The sequence below is a fragment of the Engystomops pustulosus genome, unplaced genomic scaffold (assembly GCF_040894005.1).
Source record: "Engystomops pustulosus unplaced genomic scaffold, aEngPut4.maternal MAT_SCAFFOLD_199, whole genome shotgun sequence".
Classification (NCBI taxonomy): domain Eukaryota; kingdom Metazoa; phylum Chordata; class Amphibia; order Anura; family Leptodactylidae; genus Engystomops; species Engystomops pustulosus.
In genome coordinates, this window is record NW_027285079.1 from 164265 (window position 1) to 187560 (window position 23296).

At 52.5% G+C, this 23296-nt stretch overlaps 1 protein-coding gene across 2 annotated transcripts in view; it reads right to left on the reverse strand.

Moving 5' to 3' along the window:
• LOC140108923 (1-acyl-sn-glycerol-3-phosphate acyltransferase gamma-like) overlaps positions 1-21368 on the reverse strand; it is a 37333-nt gene extending 15965 nt beyond the window's left edge. Inside the window, exons 1-7 of one of the 2 annotated variants that reach the window (XM_072132009.1) lie at positions 21232-21368; positions 9202-9433; positions 8956-9125; positions 8590-8751; positions 8248-8401; positions 7988-8090; positions 7831-7906 (exon numbers count right to left, since the gene is read on the reverse strand). In XM_072132009.1, coding sequence (XP_071988110.1) covers positions 7831-7906; positions 7988-8090; positions 8248-8401; positions 8590-8751; positions 8956-9125; positions 9202-9379 — 843 coding nt within the window. In that variant the 5' untranslated portion in view covers positions 9380-9433; positions 21232-21368. Of the gene's footprint in view, positions 1-7830; positions 7907-7987; positions 8091-8247; positions 8402-8589; positions 8752-8955; positions 9126-9201; positions 9434-12300; positions 12850-21231 lie in introns of those variants that run through there. The other variant, XM_072132008.1, reaches the window with a different exon arrangement.
• Between the last annotated feature and the right edge of the window lie 1928 nt (positions 21369-23296).

The following is a 23296-nucleotide window of genomic DNA, read 5'->3' on the forward strand; positions in this document are numbered from 1 at the left end:
GCTGTACTACTATCTGGTCACCTTCTCCTGGTAGAGCTTGTGTAGCCAGGCTGTACTACTATCTGGTCACCTTCTCCTGGTAGAGCTTGTGTAGCCAGGCTGTACTACTATCTGGTCACCTTCTCCTGGTAGAGCTTGTGTAGCCAGGCTGTACTACTATCTGGTCACCTTCTCCTGGTAGAGCTTGTGTAGCCAGGCTGTACTACTATCTGCTCACCTTCTCCTGGTAGAGCTTGTGTAGCCAGGCTGTACTACTATCTGCTCACCTTCTCCTGGTAGAGCTTGTGTAGCCAGGCTGCACTACTAGCTGGTCACCTTCTCCTGGTAGAGCTTGTGTAGCCAGGCTGTACTACTATCTGGTCACCTTCTCCTGGTAGAGCTTGTGTAGCCAGGCTGTACTACTATCTGGTCACCTTCTCCTGGTAGAGCTTGTGTAGCCGGGCTGTACTACTATCTGCTCACCTTCTCCTGGTAGAGCTTGTGTAGTCAGGCTGTACTACTATCTGGTCACCTTCTCCTGGTAGAGCTTGTGTAGCCAGGCTGTACTACTATCTGCTCACCTCATGGTAGAGCTTGTGTAGCCAGGCTGTACTACTATCTGGTCACCTTCTCCTGGTAGAGCTTGTGTAGCCAGGCTGTACTACTATCTGGTCACCTTCTCCTGGTAGAGCTTGTGTAGCCAGGCTGTACTACTATCTGCTCACCTTCTCCTGGTAGAGCTGGTGTAGCCAGGCTGTACTACTATCTGCTCACCTTCTCCTGGTAGAGCTTGTGTAGCCAGGCTGTACTACTATCTGCTCACCTTCTCCTGGTAGAGCTTGTGTAGCCAGGCTGTACTACTATCTGCTCACCTTCTCCTGGTAGAGCTTGTGTAGCCAGGCTGCACTACTATCTGCTCACCTTCTCCTGGTAGAGCTTGTGTAGCCAGGCTGTACTACTATCTGCTCACCTTCTCCTGGTAGAGCTTGTGTAGCCAGGCTGTACTACTATCTGCTCACCTTCTCCTGGTAGAGCCGGTGTAGCCAGGCTGTTCTACTATCTGGTCACCTTCTCCTGGTAGAGCTGGTGTAGCCAGGCTGTACTACTATCTGCTCACCTTCTCCTGGTAGAGCTTGTGTAGCCAGGCTGTACTACTATCTGCTCACCTTCTCCTGGTAGAGCTTGTGTAGCCAGGCTGTGCTACTATCTGGTCACCTTCTCCTGGTAGAGCTTGTGTAGCCAGGCTGTACTACTATCTGGTCACCTTCTCCTGATAGAGCTTGTGTAGCCAGGCTGTACTACTATCTGGTCACCTTCTCCTGGTAGAGCCAGGCTGTACTACTATCTGCTCACCTTCTCCTGGTAGAGCTTGTGTAGCCAGGCTGTACTACTATCTGGTCACCTTCTCCTGGTAGAGCTTGTGTAGCCAGGCTGCACTATTATCTGGTCACCTTCTCCTGGTAGAGCTTGTGTAGCCAGGCTGTGCTACTATCTGGTCACCTTCTCCTGGTAGAGCTTGTGTAGCCAGGCTGTACTACTATCTGGTCACCTTCTCCTGATAGAGCTTGTGTAGCCAGGCTGTACTACTATCTGGTCACCTTCTCCTGGTAGAGCCAGGCTGTACTACTATCTGCTCACCTTCTCCTGGTAGAGCTTGTGTAGCCAGGCTGTACTACTATCTGGTCACCTTCTCCTGGTAGAGCTTGTGTAGCCAGGCTGTACTACTATCTGGTCACCTTCTCCTGATAGAGCTTGTGTAGCCAGGCTGTACTACTATCTGGTCACCTTCTCCTGGTAGAGCCAGGCTGTACTACTATCTGCTCACCTTCTCCTGGTAGAGCTTGTGTAGCCAGGCTGTACTACTATCTGGTCACCTTCTCCTGGTAGAGCTTGTGTAGCCAGGCTGTACTACTATCTGGTCACCTTCTCCTGGTAGAGCTGGTGTAGCCAGGCTGTACTACTATCTGGTCACCTTCTCCTGGTAGAGCTGGTGTAGCCAGGCTGTACTACTATCTGCTCACCTTCTCCTGGTAGAGCTTGTGTAGCCAGGCTGTGCTACTATCTGGTCACCTTCTCCTGGTAGAGCTTGTGTAGCCAGGCTGCACTACTATCTGCTCACCTTCTCCTGGTAGAGCTTGTGTAGCCAGGCTGCACTACTATCTGCTCACCTTCTCCTGGTAGAGCTTGTGTAGCCAGGCTGCACTACTATCTGCTCACCTTCTCCTGGTAGAGCTTGTGTAGCCAGGCTGTACTACTATCTGCTCACCTTCTCCTGGTAGAGCTTGTGTAGCCAGGCTGTACTACTATCTGCTCACCTTCTCCTGGTAGAGCTTGTGTAGCCAGGCTTTACTACTATCTGCTCACCTTCTCCTGGTAGAGCTTGTGTAGCCAGGCTGTACTACTATCTGGTCACCTTCTCCTGGTAGAGCTTGTGTAGCCAGGCTGTACTACTATCTGGTCACCATCTCCTGGTAGAGCTTGTGTAGCCAGGCTGTACTACTATCTGGTCACCTTCTCCTGGTAGAGCTTGTGTAGCCAGGCTGTACTACTATCTGCTCACCTTCTCCTGGTAGAGCTGGTGTAGCCAGGCTGTACTACTATCTGGTCACCTTCTCCTGGTAGAGCTTGTGTAGCCAGGCTGCACTACTATCTGGTCACCTTCTCCTGGTAGAGCTTGTGTAGTCAGGCTGTACTACTATCTGCTCACCTTCTCCTGGTAGAGCTTGTGTAGCCAGGCTGTACTACTATCTGGTCACCTTCTCCTGGTAGAGCTTGTGTAGCCAGGCTGTACTACTATCTGGTCACCTTCTCCTGGTAGAGCTTGTATAGCCAGGCTGTACTACTATCTGGTCACCTTCTCCTGGTAGAGCTGGTGTAGCCAGGCTGTACTACTATCTGCTCACCTTCTCCTGGTAGAGCTTGTGTAGCCAGGCTGTACTACTATCTGCTCACCTTCTCCTGGTAGAGCTTGTGTAGCCAGGCTGTACTACTATCTGCTCACCTTCTCCTGGTAGAGCTTGTGTAGCCAGGCTGTACTACTATCTGCTCACCTTCTCCTGGTGTAGCCAGGCTGTACTACTATCTGGTCACCTTCTCCTGGTAGAGCTTGTGTAGCCAGGCTGTACTACTATCTGCTCACCTTCTCCTGGTAGAGCTTGTGTAGCCAGGCTGCACTACTATCTGGTCACCTTCTCCTGGTAGAGCTTGTGTAGCCAGGCTGTACTACTATCTGCTCACCTTCTCCTGGTAGAGCTGGTGTAGCCAGGCTGTACTACTATCTGGTCACCTTCTCCTGGTAGAGCTTGTGTAGCCAGGCTGTACTACTATCTGGTCACCTTCTCCTGGTAGAGCTTGTGTAGCCAGGCTGTACTACTATCTGCTCACCTTCTCCTGGTAGAGCTGGTGTAGCCAGGCTGTACTACTATCTGCTCACCTTCTCCTGGTAGAGCTGGTGTAGCCAGGCTGTACTACTATCTGCTCACCTTCTCCTGGTAGAGCTTGTGTAGCCAGGCTGCACTACTAGCTGGTCACCTTCTCCTGGTAGAGCTTGTGTAGCCAGGCTGTACTACTATCTGGTCACCTTCTCCTGGTAGAGCTTGTGTAGCCAGGCTGTACTACTATCTGGTCACCTTCTCCTGGTAGAGCTTGTGTAGCCAGGCTGTACTACTATCTGGTCACCTTCTCCTGGTAGAGCTTGTGTAGCCAGGCTGTTCTACTATCTGGTCACCTTCTCCTGGTAGAGCTGGTGTAGCCAGGCTGTAACACTATCTGATCACCTTCTCCTGGTAGAGCTTGTGTAGCCAGGCTGCACTACTAGCTGGTCACCTTCTCCTGGTAGAGCTTGTGTAGCCAGGCTGTACTACTATCTGCTCACCTTCTCCTGGTAGAGCCAGGCTGCACTACTATCTGCTCACCTTCTCCTGGTAGAGCTTGTGTAGCCAGGCTGTACTACTATCTGCTCACCTTCTCCTGGTAGAGCCAGGCTGTACTACTATCTGCTCACCTTCTCCTGGTAGAGCTTGTGTAGCCAGGCTGTACTACTATCTGCTCACCTTCTCCTGGTAGAGCTTGTGTAGCCAGGCTGTACTACTATCTGCTCACCTTCTCCTGGTAGAGCTTGTGTAGCCAGGCTGCACTACTAGCTGGTCACCTTCTCCTGGTAGAGCTTGTGTAGCCAGGCTGTACTACTATCTGGTCACCTTCTCCCGGTAGAGCTTGTGTAGCCAGGCTGTACTACTATCTGCTCACCTTCTCCTGGTAGAGCTTGTGTAGCCAGGCTGTACTACTATCTGGTCACCTTCTCCTGGTAGAGCTTGTGTAGCCAGGCTGTACTACTATCTGGTCACCTTCTCCTGGTAGAGCTTGTGTAGCCAGGCTGTACTACTATCTGGTCACCTTCTCCTGGTAGAGCTTGTGTAGCCAGGCTGTACTACTATCTGCTCACCTTCTCCTGGTAGAGCTTGTGTAGCCAGGCTGTACAACTATCTGGTCACCTTCTCCTGGTAGAGCCAGGCTGTACTACTATCTGCTCACCTTCTCCTGGTAGAGCTTGTGTAGCCAGGCTGTACTACTATCTGGTCACCTTCTCCTGGTAGAGCTTGTGTAGCCAGGCTGTACTACTATCTGGTCACCTTCTCCTGGTAGAGCTGGTGTAGCCAGGCTGTACTACTATCTGGTCACCTTCTCCTGGTAGAGCTGGTGTAGCCAGGCTGTACTACTATCTGCTCACCTTCTCCTGGTAGAGCTTGTGTAGCCAGGCTGTGCTACTATCTGGTCACCTTCTCCTGGTAGAGCTTGTGTAGCCAGGCTGCACTACTATCTGGTCACCTTCTCCTGGTAGAGCTTGTGTAGCCAGGCTGCACTACTATCTGCTCACCTTCTCCTGGTAGAGCTTGTGTAGCCAGGCTGTACTACTATCTGGTCACCTTCTCCTGGTAGAGCTTGTGTAGCCAGGCTGTACTACTATCTGGTCACCTTCTCCTGGTAGAGCTTGTGTAGCCAGGCTGTACTACTATCTGCTCACCTTCTCCTGGTAGAGCTTGTGTAGCCAGGCTGTACTACTATCTGGTCACCTTCTCCTGGTAGAGCTTGTGTAGCCAGGCTGTACTACTATCTGGTCACCTTCTCCTGGTAGAGCTTGTATAGCCAGGCTGTACTACTATCTGGTCACCTTCTCCTGGTAGAGCTGGTGTAGCCAGGCTGTACTACTATCTGCTCACCTTCTCCTGGTAGAGCTTGTGTAGCCAGGCTGTACTACTATCTGCTCACCTTCTCCTGGTAGAGCTTGTGTAGCCAGGCTGTACTACTATCTGGTCACCTTCTCCTGGTAGAGCTGGTGTAGCCAGGCTGTACTACTATCTGCTCACCTTCTCCTGGTAGAGCTTGTGTAGCCAGGCTGCACTACTATCTGCTCACCTTCTCCTGGTGTAGCCAGGCTGTACTACTATCTGCTCACCTTCTCCTGGTGTAGCCAGGCTGTACTACTATCTGGTCACCTTCTCCTGGTAGAGCTTGTGTAGCCAGGCTGTACTACTATCTGCTCACCTTCTCCTGGTAGAGCTTGTGTAGCCAGGCTGCACTACTATCTGGTCACCTTCTCCTGGTAGAGCTTGTGTAGCCAGGCTGTACTACTATCTGCTCACCTTCTCCTGGTAGAGCTGGTGTAGCCAGGCTGTACTACTATCTGCTCACCTTCTCCTGGTAGAGCTTGTGTAGCCAGGCTGTACTACTATCTGGTCACCTTCTCCTGGTAGAGCTTGTGTAGCCAGGCTGTACTACTATCTGCTCACCTTCTCCTGGTAGAGCTGGTGTAGCCAGGCTGTACTACTATCTGCTCACCTTCTCCTGGTAGAGCTGGTGTAGCCAGGCTGTACTACTATCTGCTCACCTTCTCCTGGTAGAGCTTGTGTAGCCAGGCTGTACTACTATCTGCTCACCTTCTCCTGGTAGAGCTTGTGTAGCCAGGCTGTACTACTATTTGGTCACCTTCTCCTGGTAGAGCCAGGCTGTGCTACTATCTGGTCACCTTCTCCTGGTAGAGCCAGGCTGTGCTACTATCTGGTCACCTTCTCCTGGTAGAGCTTGTGTAGCCAGGCTGTACTACTATCTGCTCACCTTCTCCTGGTAGAGCTTGTGTAGCCAGGCTGTACTACTATCTGCTCACCTTCTCCTGGTAGAGCTTGTGTAGCCAGGCTGTACTACTATCTGGTCACCTTCTCCTGGTAGAGCTTGTGTAGCCAGGCTGTACTACTATCTGGTCACCTTCTCCTGGTAGAGCTTGTGTAGCCAGGCTGTACTACTATCTGCTCACCTTCTCCTGGTAGAGCTTGTGTAGCCAGGCTGTACTACTATCTGGTCACCTTCTCCTGGTAGAGCCAGGCTGTGCTACTATCTGGTCACCTTCTCCTGGTAGAGCTTGTGTAGCCAGGCTGTACTACTATCTGCTCACCTTCTCCTGGTAGAGCTTGTGTAGCCAGGCTGTACTACTATCTGCTCACCTTCTCCTGGTAGAGCTTGTGTAGCCAGGCTGTACTACTATCTGGTCACCTTCTCCTGGTAGAGCTTGTGTAGCCAGGCTGTACTACTATCTGGTCACCTTCTCCTGGTAGAGCTTGTGTAGCCAGGCTGTACTACTATCTGGTCACCTTCTCCTGGTAGAGCTTGTGTAGCCAGGCTGTTCTACTATCTGGTCACCTTCTCCTGGTAGAGCTGGTGTAGCCAGGCTGTAACACTATCTGATCACCTTCTCCTGGTAGAGCTTGTGTAGCCAGGCTGCACTACTAGCTGGTCACCTTCTCCTGGTAGAGCTTGTGTAGCCAGGCTGTACTACTATCTGCTCACCTTCTCCTGGTAGAGCCAGGCTGCACTACTATCTGCTCACCTTCTCCTGGTAGAGCTTGTGTAGCCAGGCTGTACTACTATCTGCTCACCTTCTCCTGGTAGAGCCAGGCTGTACTACTATCTGCTCACCTTCTCCTGGTAGAGCTTGTGTAGCCAGGCTGTACTACTATCTGCTCACCTTCTCCTGGTAGAGCTTGTGTAGCCAGGCTGTACTACTATCTGCTCACCTTCTCCTGGTAGAGCTTGTGTAGCCAGGCTGCACTACTAGCTGGTCACCTTCTCCTGGTAGAGCTTGTGTAGCCAGGCTGTACTACTATCTGGTCACCTTCTCCCGGTAGAGCTTGTGTAGCCAGGCTGTACTACTATCTGCTCACCTTCTCCTGGTAGAGCTTGTGTAGCCAGGCTGTACTACTATCTGCTCACCTTCTCCTGGTAGAGCTTGTGTAGCCAGGCTGTACTACTAGCTGCTCACCTTCTCCTGGTAGAGCTGGTGTAGCCAGGCTGTACTACTATCTGCTCACCTTCTCCTGGTAGAGCTTGTGTAGCCAGGCTGTACTACTATCTGCTCACCTTCTCCTGGTAGAGCTTGTGTAGCCAGGCTGTACTACTATCTGCTCACCTTCTCCTGGTAGAGCTTGTGTAGCCAGGCTGTACTACTATCTGCTCACCTTCTCCTGGTAGAGCTTGTGTAGCCAGGCTGCACTACTATCTGCTCACCTTCTCCTGGTAGAGCTTGTGTAGCCAGGCTGTACTACTATCTGGTCACCTTCTCCTGGTAGAGCTTGTGTAGCCAGGCTGTACTACTAGCTGCTCACCTTCTCCTGGTAGAGCTTGTGTAGCCAGGCTGTACTACTATCTGCTCACCTTCTCCTGGTAGAGCTTGTGTAGCCAGGCTGCACTACTATCTGCTCACCTTCTCCTGGTAGAGCTTGTGTAGCCAGGCTGTACTACTATCTGCTCACCTTCTCCTGGTAGAGCTTGTGTAGCCAGGCTGCACTACTATCTGCTCACCTTCTCCTGGTAGAGCTTGTGTAGCCAGGCTGCAGCCTCCTGCTCGTCCTCTGGGATCTCCTCCACAGGAAAACGCCTGAGAGGACAGAAGCGGTGACAATCATGGATGCCAGGAAGCAGGTTAGGATACGGGAATCTGTGAATGTTTGCAGCTCACCTCACACACATGTCCGCTTCATATTTCTTTCCATACAGAATTCCAAGTAAAGATGGATTCTTGTTTTCACGGAAATTCAGGGTCACGTCATACACGGCAGAAACTGCAGGGAGACAATGCAGTGTAAAAACTACAGTGCCGGAGCCGTCCTGAAGTGTCTGGTGCACCCTCACCCTCCTACAAGTGCACTGCTCATGAGGTGGAGGTCATGTACTCATCTCATGGGCTCCTTAAGGCGAGGGTTATTACACGATGATCACCTGTTCCCCGGAGACACTGGAGCGCCGTGGTAAAGCCTTTAGTTCGTGGCAGCAGGTGATGCTTCAGGCGGGCTAGACCCTTCTTATCCGCCACCTCCATGCTGATCTTATGCTTCGTTTCTGTAAATCTCGTCCCTTCACAGTAGAGCAGGAACTAGGAGGAGGAAGGGGCAAAAGTCAATGACCGAGCATGGATGACGAGGGGGAAAGGTCACATCATAGATAAGGACACCACAGAGAGAAGACAAAGGTCCTATAGATCCTCCTGCAGCCACATCCAGGAGTGCATCTACATGATAGCAGCAGAGACCCATGAGGAAGGGCAACATCTCATGCACTCACCCACATGTACTCCGGGTAGTCACGCAGGCTCTGCAGTCCTTGGATGACTGTGTCACGATCTTCTTCCCATTTGCGTTTACAGAAGACAATTTCCAGGAAGTACCAGGTCCATCCGATCAGGGGAACCATCAGCAGCTCTTTCTTTGCGAGAACTTTTGAGCTCTGAAGGGAAAGTAAAAATAAAGAGTATGAAAAATAAATGCAATAACAGCAGATGATGGAGACCTCCGTGACCAAGGCATGGACAGCACATGATACGGTCATGAGTCATGCTACAGGTGAAGGTCTCTGCCCTCGTAGAGGAGGATTCCAGAAGACAAATGTAATGAGGCATACCTTCTAGGGCAAGTTACAACCTGCACTCACCCCTAAGACTCCAAAGCGCTCACACATGGTCCAGCCACACAGGAAGTCAATTTCAAAGTTGTGATTGAGGATGATGATGACATGCTCCTTCCCAAAGTGATCCACGGCCTTCTGGTCACTGAAGAGGGTGCACTGTGTGCCGGACCACCACTCTAGCAGCATCACCAGCTCTGAGAGAGGGAAAGGACACAAGGGATGAGCACAGGCCCAGCTTGGGCTGAGTGCACACTGACCGAGGCTACTTACGGCTCCACAGTGAGTAGGAAAGACGGCAGTTGATCCTGCGGTACAGCTGCTTGTCGTAGCGCCATAGTGGGAGGGTGCACAGCTGCAGGAAATTGATGACAAGGCCGCTCACAACAAAGACAAAGCCAATCAAGAGGTGAACCACAAACTGCGTCTTCAGGAACCCCCAAAACCCCATTGTGGAGCCAACATTCAGTGCCGCTTACACGGACCCTCACTCAAAGCCACCGTCCTGAGAAGAAACAGAAGAGGAAGAGGATGAAGAACAGGAGCAGTGCAACCCCACATGGACCTCTAGGAGAGTAATGGAGACTATATACCCTTCCCCCTTGTACAGCTAGGGAAAGAACGCCACCAATAAATCTATAGATAAGGCTGATACACACATAATATTCTCATCAGATCCAGAAAGAGAAACTCCACCAGAGATTCCACAAATGGTTTGAACAATGAAAATCTTGAACAAATTACATGTACGTAACATTGTGTACAAGACGCCTGGTGCATGGAGACACTAGTGACCTCCTCCGGGGGACTCTGGACCACTCTCCACATCCCGAAGGTTGGTGGGCTTCTTCTATGGTCTTGCTACAAGGACCCCCTTACTGGTAGATGGCAGTTCTTGAGTGCGCTTACAGGCCATGGAGGGTGAGGGCATTACTTATTGTTGTAGCTGCCCATTCCAGGACTTTCCGGAGCTCAAGCTCCACACATGGTCCTTGGCTCTTGGACAACTCTTCTGGAAATTCTCTTCACTCCTCCGTGTGAAATCTTGTGAGGAGCTCCTGGCCGAGGCCGGTTTATGGTGAAACAATGTTACTCCCTGGTGTTACACATTACAAGAGGCTCCTCGGTAATGAGACTTTTTATAATTATCAGGTGAAGAAGATGATATTATGTATCACCAAGTGTCAGGATTGCTTTCTAATTACTGACAGATCTCAGCTGGTGTCATGACTTTTCACCACAGATGTTCTTGAATTTTGTGTAATGAGACAAAATAATTAAAAGAAAGTTGATTTCTCTTACAGTGTGGAATGGATGGATTGTAATCTGGTAACAATTTCCTGTCAGCAGCAGCTTCACAAAAACATTTACTTGCCGACTTATTTTACCAGCCGTGTCAGATTTAGGCCGTGGAAATGGACCTTATTCCACACCTTATACAGAAGGGGAGTCCTTGCATTAAACCAAAATATAAGCACGGTCTTTGCGTCTACTGACTGAACAGCAGTGCCAGCGCAGGAACCAGTATCAGGACTAAGGACACAGAACAGAGTGCCACATGGAGGAGAGAAGCTGCCACAGTGTAGTGCCAGGAGCACAAGAGCAGCCAGGAAAGGAGAGTTATTTATTTTGGTCTGCTCCGGGGTCCCCAGGGCCGTCCCCGCCCGCTCCGGGGTCCCCAGGGCCGTCCCCGCCCGCTCCGGGGTCCCCAGGGCCGTCCCCGCCCGCTCCGGGGTCCCCAGGGCCGTCCCCGCCCGCTCCGGGGTCCCCAGGGCCGTCCCCGCCCGCTCCGGGGTCCCCAGGGCCGTCCCCGCCCGCTCCGGGGTCCCCAGGGCCATCACCGCCCGCTCCGGGGTCCCCAGGGCCATCATCGTCTGCTCCGGGGTCCCCAGGGCCATCACCGCCTGCTGCAAGTCCTTAGATCAGGAATAGAACATAGAAATAGACAAGGGGCATTTCATATTTTGCCAAATTCTTATGAGAATATTCCGCACACATTGCATTGATCAAACTGTATAAACTTATTATACTTTTTTGGAGTCGGTCCATTTTAACCCAATTCCCGAGCAATGTACAAAAAGGGGGAAAAAGTGCAATTCTACGTCCTCATCACAGCCTCGCATCACACAGAACTAGCGGCCACATCATCTGCATTTACTTTACGACTTGGAAGTCAGGCTGCAAGGGGGAGGATTTATGGCTTATTCTCATCTGAACTCAGTTTTTTCGACCTTCTTTTGTATATTGTTTAATGGATTGTATTGGAGCACAGGTCAACCAAGCTTGGCTAGGAGAGCTGCCAATCATGTTAGGTCGTGCTCATTACTCCGCCCACTGAAATAACTGCCAAATGAGGAGTGAAAAAACGAGGGGAGCCTCAGGCTGCGTTCACACCTTCAGGTTTTCACATGCAGTGAGAACATGTCATTGAGAGAAGATGGTTTAGACATTGGAAACTGCATCTGAAAAACTGAACGTGTGAACGCACCCTGAGGGTGCTGTCACACGTCGCATTTACTGCATGCGTTTAAAAACGCATTGCTACAGCTGAAGGGGTATTTCCCTAATTAAACAGCTGTTAACGCTTGCGTTTACAAAACGCAAGCATTAACGTATTGTTAACGAATGCGTTAACATTGCGGTTAACGCATGCGGTTGTTAACACATTGTTAACGCATACGTTAACCGCGATGTTAACACATGCGTTTTGTAAACGCAAGCGGTAACAGCTGTTTAATGAGGGAAATACCCCTTCAGCTGTAGCAATGCGTCAGTAAACGCGACGTGTGACCGCACCCCGAGGTAGAAGGGAGAGAGTTGATCCTGAGGTCTACCATGTCTGAAGAAATTATCTCCAAACTAAAATTCGAGAGCGGTGGCGAGTGAAGCCGAGGTACAGGACACAGACTGAAGTATAGGGACTTCTTCTCAGATAACACAGATATCGTGTGACACGACTGATGGCCACCATGTATGACTACATATATAATTACAATGACCAAAAATGACAACATCCTGCGACTTATTTGTAACCTGAGGTCTACAAGGTCCTCAAAGGTTTCCAGGGGACACCTATCAAATAATGTGGTTGGGTCAGGAAAACACATGGTCCCCTCTAGGACTAGATCCATCCTTTACTGGGAATCCCAGAGGATGGAGTGGACCTGATACAGAATAATCTGCAGCGTCCAGCCACATAATCAGAACCATAATAGAGGACCCAAGATGACCCTAGTGGTACCATAAAAACAAGGATTATGGGAGGGGGCGTTGGACTGCAGGACCAGGTCAGCTACCCCAGGCACCGAGGTCAGGGAGCTGGAGGATTGGTGAATGTGAGCCTAGAGATTGACACTACTAGCGGTCACTCACCAGTACAGGTAGTACACCAGAGCCAGGGCAAACAAGGTGGCGCACACCCCAGAAAACAGGCAGACGGCAGACTGATTGGCCAACATTCTGGTCAAAGATCAGTATCTCGCTGAAGTAAAGTCCAGGACGGGAGCTTCAGGCTGCTCAGTACTGACCACAAGACTGCAGCGGTGACACCACATTCACATGACGACTATAATCCGTATAGGCTCTGGGTCACTTCAGGTCTCCAGTCCGTCCCGATCACAGGTAACAAGGGTCCTGTAAACCCTACGATGAGGGGTCGTTATTCCACGAACAGTCGAGTCTTTTTGGGGGTAAAGCTGTTGCAGATTCTTCTTCTCCTATATTCACCAGGCGTGACAGGTGAGATTCTCACTAAAGCCGGACAATCCCTTGGGATTAAGCCTGTGAGGGACAGATCTGCCGGGTCAGCAGAAGCCTAGACAGGACAGATCGCCCCTTGTAACCCCCACCCCCCATCGCGGCTCTGAAAACAATGTGACGTCAACTGGTGGAATTCACCAAATCATGAAAATCGTCTCCTGAGCACGAAACAACCAAATAAATAACCACGACCAAAAGAGGAGGAACGCAAATCTGATAATCTGATTAATGAGCAAACAGAGAGAGAGGGCGAGGACTGAAACACGTCACCCACTTACAGCACACACTCAGTGACAAATATAAAAAAGTGTCTAAAAGATGCAAACCGATAACGTCTCAGGCGATACAGCCTCGATTTCAGCCGTGGTCGGAGTAGACAGCGGGTCTTGCCACCAATGTGCTACATAAAGGCTCTCAGAGGCCATTACTGGGTAGTAGCCTGGACAGTACAGAGGTGACCGAGAAGATGGCCATAACTGGCCTAGGAGTAGCTCGATGGGGTTTTTAAAAAAAATTGCCCTCACCTTAGGCTATTGAGCGCTCGCAGAGGTGACACAGAAACGAGCCTCTGGAACAAACCCCTAGTAGAGGGGAGTGTGTGATCACGGGGATCGATGGGAGCGCAGATCCAACAGGTTCCTTCATTACAACCCCATCTCTGCCTCCGGCATCTCCATCTGCTGGAATCCCAAGCTCATTTTTAAAAACTGTCACCGGCCAAATTGGATAAGGACTCAAGAGAGGACTAAAGATGATAACCGGAACTAAATATATTCCGATAACCTAATTTTCCTTTTCTTTCCTTCCCCCTCTTTCCTCTTCCCCCCATTTCTATTGAAGACCCGATGTTCGTTTTTTTTTTTTTTGTGTTTCATAAAATTGAAAATTCAATAAATACAGTTAAAAAAACAAACAAAAAAAAAAAAACCCACTGTCACCGGGGCCTTTACCTCCAGGAGCTATCCACTATTTACGGCTTGGAAAAAAAGTGGCTTCATAAGGAGTCCAGTCATCCTGCAGGGTTATTCCCAGAGGTGGGGACCTCCTTATTCAGAATGGAATATTATGGAGATCACAGGCCTATGTAATGTGTACAGAACCAGCCCGGTCACCAGAGGAGGGGGAATCTACGCACCTTACAGGTGTTATGTGACACTGATGAATTATAAATAACTGAATTGCCTTATTGTTAGCTACAGAAGAAACTGGACTCCAGAACAACCCCCCCCCCCCGGCCTCATCAGACGAAGAGTATTAGAGACTCCTAACATCTCCTGAAGGAAGGGGAAGCCACCAAACATCTGACAAAACCATGACAGCAAAGTAACCCCATAAGAGGGAGAAGAGTCTCCGCAATAGAGAAATGATCCAAGAAAGCAGTAACGGCAGACTACTAAACACGCGCCGCAATCTCTCCATCCTCCAAGAAGCTGCGAGACACGGACTAAACTCTTGTCAGTCCAGTAAGGTCCATCCTGAGATGTAGCCAAGTGGAAGATGTCCAGGCTTACGATCTAAGGGTTCCTACACTGGTTGGGCGTTGAATCTGTGGCCACCCATGTGCGATTATAACATTGCTGTCCGGCCTGATAACATCTTAGGTCAGTGCAAAGGGGAAAGAGGGGCTTCGCCCACCTACTACCCCGATGAACAAAGTAAAATCCAGCAGGGAGAAAACCGGACATCAGTATCCTCAAGAGCACAAGCAACGCTAGCACATGTATGCACCAGCTTCCAAGCCAGGACTTTATCACCAAGATGGGTCACCAATTGTGCAATAACGAGAAAGAAAGAGCAGGCGGGTCCTCCGATCCCCACCCATATCCATCTCTCTCAGCTGCGGAAGGAGTAGTCATGTATAAAGACGAATTGTCCGCATACAAGCAGATTCCGTTCTTCCAGTTCTAACATCTTGGAATACGCCTCATTGTACAACCGGCAAGGGGCTTTATACCGCACGAGGGAGTGGGGAGAGGTCTCCTGCCGGCTCTATGGATGGAGAAGGAACTGACAGCAGCACAAGACCAACTATACAACATGGAAACCAACCATAACAGGGGCCCAAATCCAAATCTCTCCAGTACTGCACGAATGTAAAGCCATTCCACAGAACCAAAACCCCTGGCCGGGTCCAGCAAAGCCTCGGCCTGATGTTCCCGTCTGGGACCTGAGCCTGCCAGATCCAACGTCCCGAAATGTTTCCCGCCTGGTCCAGGTGCTAAAGCCTACATACCAAAAAGATTTCCCAGGAACATCTCCTCCAGAATTCAACATGGCTGCCAGGTGAACGGATCCAGCCGATCCAGCCTTCGCACACGGCGATAAGGAAAACATTTCCAATTAAAACTTCTTTGCTTTATTGTGTATATTCTAAAAGCATTGCAGGCAGGCAGGTAGGTAGGTAGGTAGATAGGCAGGTAGGTAGGTGCAAATGGTAGAGCCTGCGTGTTTTAAGCTGAGGCTCTTAATAATGGCAATGTACATAAAGACATAATCAGACATTTAAAACCAACAAGCACCTAATTCATGGAGTTCTCCCACTAAAATTCTCACATTTCAATCCCCCAGTGATGTTACACAATAAAGATCATTTAACCCCTTACTTTACAATGTTACTCAGTGTTATTGCTGTTTTAGCTCCTATCACTCCCTAGGCTGCTCAGTGTAAAATCCCTGGGTGTGGGCGGGGCCTCTCTAAGCAGACACATTATAATCCATCTAGTTCTGTGGGGTGACAATGTCGTTACATCCGGGTACAGGTGTATATACACTCTCATCTGGTGTCTGACATTGTACTAACACATAGAAAGAGAGACGAGACAGACAGAGGTGCCACAGACTTTTACACAGTCCCCTCTGCTACCTCTCTGTTCTCACAGATATGCTCCTGCCTCCCCCTTCCCCTGGATCACTTATCTTGTAGCTTTTTACAATGTGCAACATCTCACAGATATGCGCCTGCCTCCCCTGGATCACTTATCTGCCTGTAGCTTGTAGCTCCTCTCTGCTCACAATGGGCTGGCAGGAAGTGAATCAGCGGGTGTCAGTGTGAGCGCCGTGCTGTACTGCAAGGGGCGGGGCTAGAGGCACAGAGCAGAGGGAGACAAACTGCTGCAAGGCTGTTACACAAAAAATCCAAGATGGCGTCACCGACCTGAAATCAGAAGTTACAGGGTCGTGTATAGGGGCACCTGAAATTGTGTCCAGCAGGACTGATAGAGACAGGCTGGACTTATCTCAGATGCTGGATTTATGTTAGTAACGGTGAATTAGAGAATGTGCTATGTTGTTATTCTGAGGACATAAAAAACTTATATGGTCTACACGAGAAACAATCCCAATCACACAGGAACCGTAGGCTCCATAAATCCCATCATGTGCACCGAGGGTGGATAATGCCACCACCACCACCAATCCACGGCTCCAACGATACAGGGAAATAAGAAAAGACAGTGGAATGAGCTCGAAACACTCAAACCTGGATACAGACGGTCCCCTACATAAGGACACCCAACGACCCCTCTGCCCCCTGTGACCTCTGGATGTTACTATAGTCCCAGGTGCAGTGATCAGCTGTCACGTGTATGTCATCAAGCTTTATTCATAATCCTTGGTTCCATTACAGCAAAAACATTTGAAAAAACAATTGTCACTGGGGCAAAAATTTTTTGCCTGGAACTACAACTATAAAATATAAAGTTATGACTTGCATACAAATTCAACTTATGAACAACACTACGGAAATGATTCTGTACGTAACCGGGGCACTGCCTGTACATGAACGTTGTGTGACCACTGCAGTAACTCGATCAACGGCAACCACGGCCCACACTTGGCCTCTCCCTGTGGTGTCCCCCCTCTTCTCCTCACACTTGGCCTCTCCCTGTGGTGTCCCCCCCTCTTCTCCTCACACTTGGCCTCTCCCTGTGGTGTCCCCCCCTCTTCTCCTCACACTTGGCCTCTCCCTGTGGTGTCCCCCCCCTCTTCTCCTCACACTTGGCCTCTCCCTGTGGTGTCCCCCCCCCTCTTCTCCTCACACTTGGCCTCTCCCTGTGGTGTCCCCCCTCTTCTCCTCACACTTGGCCTCTCCCTGTGGTGTCCCCCCTCTTCTCCTCACACTTGGCCTCTCCCTGTCGTGTCCCCCCTCTTCTCCTCACACTTGGCCTCTCCCTGTCGTGTCCCCCCTCTTCTCCTCACACTTGGCCTCTCCCTGTGGTGTCCCCCCCTCTTCTCCTCACACTTGGCCTCTCCCTGTGGTGTCCCCCCCTCTTCTCCTCACACTTGGCCTCTCCCTGTGGTGTCCCCCCTCTTCTCCTCACACTTGGCCTCTCCCTGTGGTGTCCCCCCCCTCTTCTCCTCACACTTGGCCTCTCTCTGTGGTGTCCCCCCTCTTCTCCTCACACTTGGCCTCTCCCTGTGGTGTCCCCCCTCTTCTCCTCACACTTGGCCTCTCCCTGTCGTGTCCCCCCTCTTCTCCTCACACTTGGCCTCTCCCTGTCGTGTCCCCCCTCTTCTCCTCACACTTGGCCTCTCCCTGTCGTGTCCCCCCTCTTCTCCTCACACTTGGCCTCTCCCTGTCGTGTCCCCCCTCTTCTCCTCACACTTGGCCTCTCCTTGTGGTGCCCCCCCTCTTCTCCTCACACTTGGCCTCTCTCTGTGGTGTCCCCCCTCTTCTCCTCACACTTGGCCTCTCCTTGTGGTGCCCCCCCTCTTCTCCTCACACTTGGCCTCTCTCTGTGGTGTCCCCCCTCTTCTCCTCACACTTGGCCTCTCCCTGTGGTGTCCCCCCTCTTCTCCTCACACTTGGCCTCTCTCTGTGGTGCCCCCCCTCTTCTCCTGACATTTGGTCTCTCCCTGTGGTGTCCCCCCTCTTCTCCTCACACTTGGCCTCTCCCTGTGGTGTCCCCCCTCTTCTCCTCACACTTGGCCTCTCTCTGTGGTGTCCCCCCTCTTCTCCTCACACTTGGCCTCTCTCTGTGGTGTCCCCCCTCTTCTCCTCACACTTGGCCTCTCTCTGTGGTGTCCCCCCTCTTCTCCTCACACTTGGCCTCTCCCTGTGGTGTCCCCCCTCTTCTCCTCACACTTGGCCTCTCTCTGTGGTGCCCCCCCTCTTCTCCTGACATTTGGTCTCTCCCTGTGGTGTCCCCCCTCTTCTCCTCACACTTGGCCTCTCCCTGTGGTGTCCCCCCTCTTCTCCTCACACTTGGCCTCTCTCTGTGGTGTCCCCCCTCTTCTCCTCACACTTGGCCTCTCTCTGTGGTGTCCCCCCTCTTCTCCTCACACTTGGCCTCTCTCTGTGGTGTCCCCCCTCTTCTCCTCACACTTGGCCTCTCTCTGTGGTGTCCCCCCTCTTCTCCTCACACTTGGCCTCTCTCTGTGGTGCCCCCCTTCTTCTCCTGACATTTGGTCTCTCCCTGTGGTGTCCCCCCTCTTCTCCTCACACTTGGCCTCTCCCTGTGGTGTCCCCCCTCTTCTCCTCACACTTGGCCTCTCCCTGTGGTGTCCCCCCTCTTCTCCTCACACTTGGCCTCTCTCTGTGGTGTCCCCCCCTCTTCTCCTCACACTTGGCCTCTCCCTGTGGTGTCCCCCCTCTTCTCCTCACACTTGGCCTCTCCCTGTCGTGTCCCCCCTCTTCTCCTGACATTTGGCCTCTTCCTGTGGTGTCCCCCCCTCTTCTCCTCACACTTGGCCTCTCCCTGTGGTGTCCCCCCCTCTTCTCCTCACACTTGGCCTCTCACTGTGGTGTCCCCCCTCTTCTCCTGACATTTGGCCTCTCACTGTGGTGTCCCCCCTCTTCTCCTGACATTTGGCCTCTCACTGTGGTGTCCCCCCTCTTCTCCTGACATTTGGCCTCTTCCTGTGGTGTCCCCCCCTCTTCTCCTGACACTTGGCCTCTCCTTGTGGTGTCCCCCCTCTTCTCCTCACACTTGGCCTCTCTCTGTGGTGTCCCCCCTCTTCTCCTCACACTTGGCCTCTCCCTGTGGTGTCCCCCCTCTTCTCCTCACACTTGGCCTCTCTCTGTGGTGCCCCCCCTCTTCTCCTGACATTTGGTCTCTCCCTGTGGTGTCCCCCCTCTTCTCCTCACACTTGGCCTCTCCCTGTGGTGTCCCCCCTCTTCTCCTCACACTTGGCCTCTCTCTGTGGTGTCCCCCCTCTTTTCCTCACACTTGGCCTCTCTCTGTGGTGTCCCCCCCTCTTCTCCTCACACTTGGCCTCTCTCTGTGGTGCCCCCCTCTTCTCCTGACATTTGGCCTCTCACTGTGGTGTCCCCCCTCTTCTCCTCACACTTGGCCTCTCCCTGTGGTGTCCCCCCTCTTCTGCTGACATTTGGCCTCTCACTGTGGTGTCCCCCCTCTTCTCCTGACACTTGGCCTCTCCTTGTGGTGTCCCCCCTCTTCTGCTTACACTTGGCCTCTCCCTGTGGTGTCCCCCCTCTTCTCCTCACACTTGGCCTCTCCCTGTGGTGTCCCCCCTCTTCTCCTCACACTTGGCCTCTCCCTGTGGTGTCCCCCCTCTTCTCCTCACACTTGGCCTCTCCCTGTGGTGTCCCCCCTCTTCTCCTCACACTTGGCCTCTCTCTGTGGTGTCCCCCCTCTTCTCCTCACACTTGGCCTCTCCTTGTGGTGTCCCCCCTCTTCTCCTCACACTTGGCCTCTCCTTGTGGTGTCCCCCCTCTTCTCCTGACATTTGGCCTCTCACTGTGGTGTCCCCCCTCTTCTCCTGACATTTGGCCTCTCCCTGTGGTGTCCCCCCTCTTCTCCTGACATTTGGCCTCTCACTGTGGTGTCCCCCCTCTTCTCCTCACACTTGGCCTCTCCCTGTGGTGTCCCCCCTCTTCTCCTGACATTTGGCCTCTCACTGTGGTGTCCCCCCTCTTCTCCTGACATTTGGCCTCTTCCTGTGGTGTCCCCCCCTCTTCTCCTCACACTTGGCCTCTTCCTGTGGTGTCCCCCCCTCTTCTCCTCACACTTGGCCTCTCCCTGTGGTGTCCCCCCTCTTCTCCTGACATTTGGCCTTTCACTGTGGTGTCCCCCCTCTTCTCCTCACACTTGGCCTCTCCCTGTGGTGTCCCCCCTCTTCTCCTCACACTTGGCCTCTCTCTGTGGTGCCCCCCTCTTCTCCTGACATTTGGCCTCTCACTGTGGTGTCCCCCCTCTTCTCCTCACACTTGGCCTCTCCCTGTGGTGTCCCCCCTCTTCTCCTGACATTTGGCCTCTCACTGTGGTGTCCCCCCTCTTCTCCTGACACTTGGCCTCTCCTTGTGGTGTCCCCCCTCTTCTGCTTACACTTGGCCTCTCCCTGTGGTGTCCCCCCTCTTCTCCTCACACTTGGCCTCTCCCTGTGGTGTCCCCCCTCTTCTCCTCACACTTGGCCTCTCCCTGTGGTGTCCCCCCTCTTCTCCTCACACTTGGCCTCTCTCTGTGGTGTCCCCCCTCTTCTCCTCACACTTGGCCTCTCCTTGTGGTGTCCCCCCTCTTCTCCTGACATTTGGCCTCTCACTGTGGTGTCCCCCCTCTTCTCCTGACATTTGGCCTCTCCCTGTGGTGTCCCCCCTCTTCTCCTGACATTTGGCCTCTCACTGTGGTGTCCCCCCTCTTCTCCTCACACTTGGCCTCTCCCTGTGGTGTCCCCCCTCTTCTCCTCACACTTGGCCTCTCCCTGTGGTGTCCCCCCTCTTCTCCTGACATTTGGCCTCTCCCTGTGGTGTCCCCCCTCTTCTCCTGACATTTGGCCTCTCACTGTGGTGTCCCCCCTCTTCTCCTGACACTTGGCCTCTCCCTGTGGTGTCCCCCCTCTTCTCCTCACACTTGGCCTCTCCCTGTGGTGTCCCCCCTCTTCTCCTCACACTTGGCCTCTCCCTGTGGTGTCCCCCCTCTTCTCCTTACACTTGGCCTCTCCCTGTGGTGTCCCCCCTCTTCTCCTGACATTTGGCCTCTCACTGTGGTGTCCCCCCTCTTCTCCTCACACTTGGCCTCTCCCTGTGGTGTCCCCCCTCTTCTCCTCACACTTGGCCTCTCCCTGTGGTGTCCCCCCCTCTTCTCCTGACATTTGGCCTCTCACTGTGGTGTCCCCCCTCTTCTCCTCACACTTGGCCTCTCCCTGTGGTGTCCCCCCTCTTCTCCTGACATTTGGCCTCTCACTGTGGTGTCCCCCCTCTTCTCCTTACACTTGGCCTCTCTCTGTGGTGTCCCCCCTCTTCTCCTCACACTTGGCCTCTCCCTGTGGTGTCCCCCCTCTTCTCCTCACACTTGGCCTCTCCCTGTGGTGTCCCCCCTCTTCTCCTGACATTTGGCCTCTCCCTGTGGTGTCCCCCCTCTTCTCCTCACACTTGGCCTCTCCCTGTGGTGTCCCCCCTCTTCTCCTCACACTTGGCCTCTCTCTGTGGTGTCCCCCCTCTTCTCCTCACACTTTGCCTCTCCCTGTCGTGTCCCCCCTCTTCTCCTCACACTTGGCCTCTCCCTGTGGTGTCCCCGTTAGCTCCTCCCTCAGTCCCCGCCCTCTCCTCCTCCCGGTGCCCTGTATCCCGGTTTCCCCGTCTCTTACCTCTGCGTCCCAGATTCTGGTGTTACACCTGCACAGCGGAAGCCCGCCCCCAGATGCCGGCCTGAACCGGAAGCTCACGTCCACGTGGGAAGCTGGCCAATCAGCCGACTCCTGTAAGCTCCTCCCACCCGCAGCGTTGTCCGTGATGGTCACGCCCAGTCACCTGTCTGCGGGGCTGCTGTGACCACGCCCTCTCCTGATAATGACAGAGGGGCGGAGACTGCTGCTATCACCTCACGCAGGCGCCTATTGGCTGCTGGCGCGGGGCATGCTGGGAGGTGCGCGCTCTGTCTGATAGAGGTCACAGTGACCGGAGAGCGGCCAGTGCGTGTCCGTATATACCGTGTGTATAGCGCCGTACGTACAGCTCCGTATACCCCATACACCTCACTATACACCCCCCATACCTCATACACCTCACTATACACCCCCCCATACCTCATACACCTCACTATACACCCCCCCATACCTCATACACCTCACTATACACCTCCCATACCTCATACACCTCACTATACACCCCCCCCCATACCCCATACACCTCACTATACACCCCCCATACCTCATACACCTCACTATACACCCCCCCATACACCTCACTATACACCCCCCCATACCTCATACACCTCACTATACACCCCCCCCATACCTCATACACCTCACTATACACCCCCCATACCTCATACACCTCACTATACACCCCCCATACCTCATACACCTCACTATACACCTCCCATACCTCATACACCTCACTATACACCTCCCATACCTCATACACCTCACTATACACCCCCCCCATACCCCATACACCTCACTATAAATGTTGTATAAGCTTGAACCTCCATACAACTCTATTACCTCATATACACCTCACTATAAAAACCCCCCCCATACCTCATACACCTCACTATACACCCCCCCATACCTCATACACCTCACTATACACCCCCATATCCTCATACACCTCACTATACACCCCCCCCATACCCCATACACCTCACTATACACCCCCCATACCTCATACACCTCACTATACACCCCCATACCTCATACACCTCACTATACACCCCCCCCCCATACCTCATACACCTCACTATACACCCCCCCATACCTCATACACCTCACTATACACCTCCCCCATACCCCATACACCTCACTAGTACACCCCCATACCTCATACACCTCACTATACACCCCCCATACCTCATACTCCTCACTATACACCCCATACCTATACACCTCACTATACACCCCCCCCATACCCCATACACCTCACTAGACACCCCCCCCATACCCCATACACCTCACTATACACCCCCATACCTCATACACCTCACTATACACCCCCCATACCTCATACACCGCACTATACACCCCCCATACCTCATACACCTCACTATACACCCCCCCATACCCATACACCTCACTATACACCCCCCATACCTCATACACCTCACTATACACCCCCCATACCTCATACACCTCACTATACACCTCCCATACCTCATACACCTCACTATACACCCCCCATACCTCATACACCTCACTATACACCTCCCATACCTCATACACCTCACTATACACCCCCCCCATACCTCATACACCTCACTTATACACCTCCCATACCTCATACACCTCACTATACACCCCCCATACCTCATACACCTCACTATACACCCCCATACCTCATACACCTCACTATACACCCCCCATACCTCATACACCTCACTATACACCCCCCATACCTCATACACCTCACTATACACCCCCATACCTCATACACCTCACTATACACCCCCCCATACCTCATACACCTCACTATACACCCCCATACCTCATACACCTCACTATACACCCCCCATACCTCATACACCTCACTATACACCCCCCATACCTCATACACCTCACTATACACCCCCCATACCTCATACACCTCACTATACACCCCCCCATACCTCATACACCTCACTATACACCCCCCATACCTCATACACCTCACTATACACCCCCATACCTCATACACCTCACTATACACCCCCCATACCTCATACACCTCACTATACAC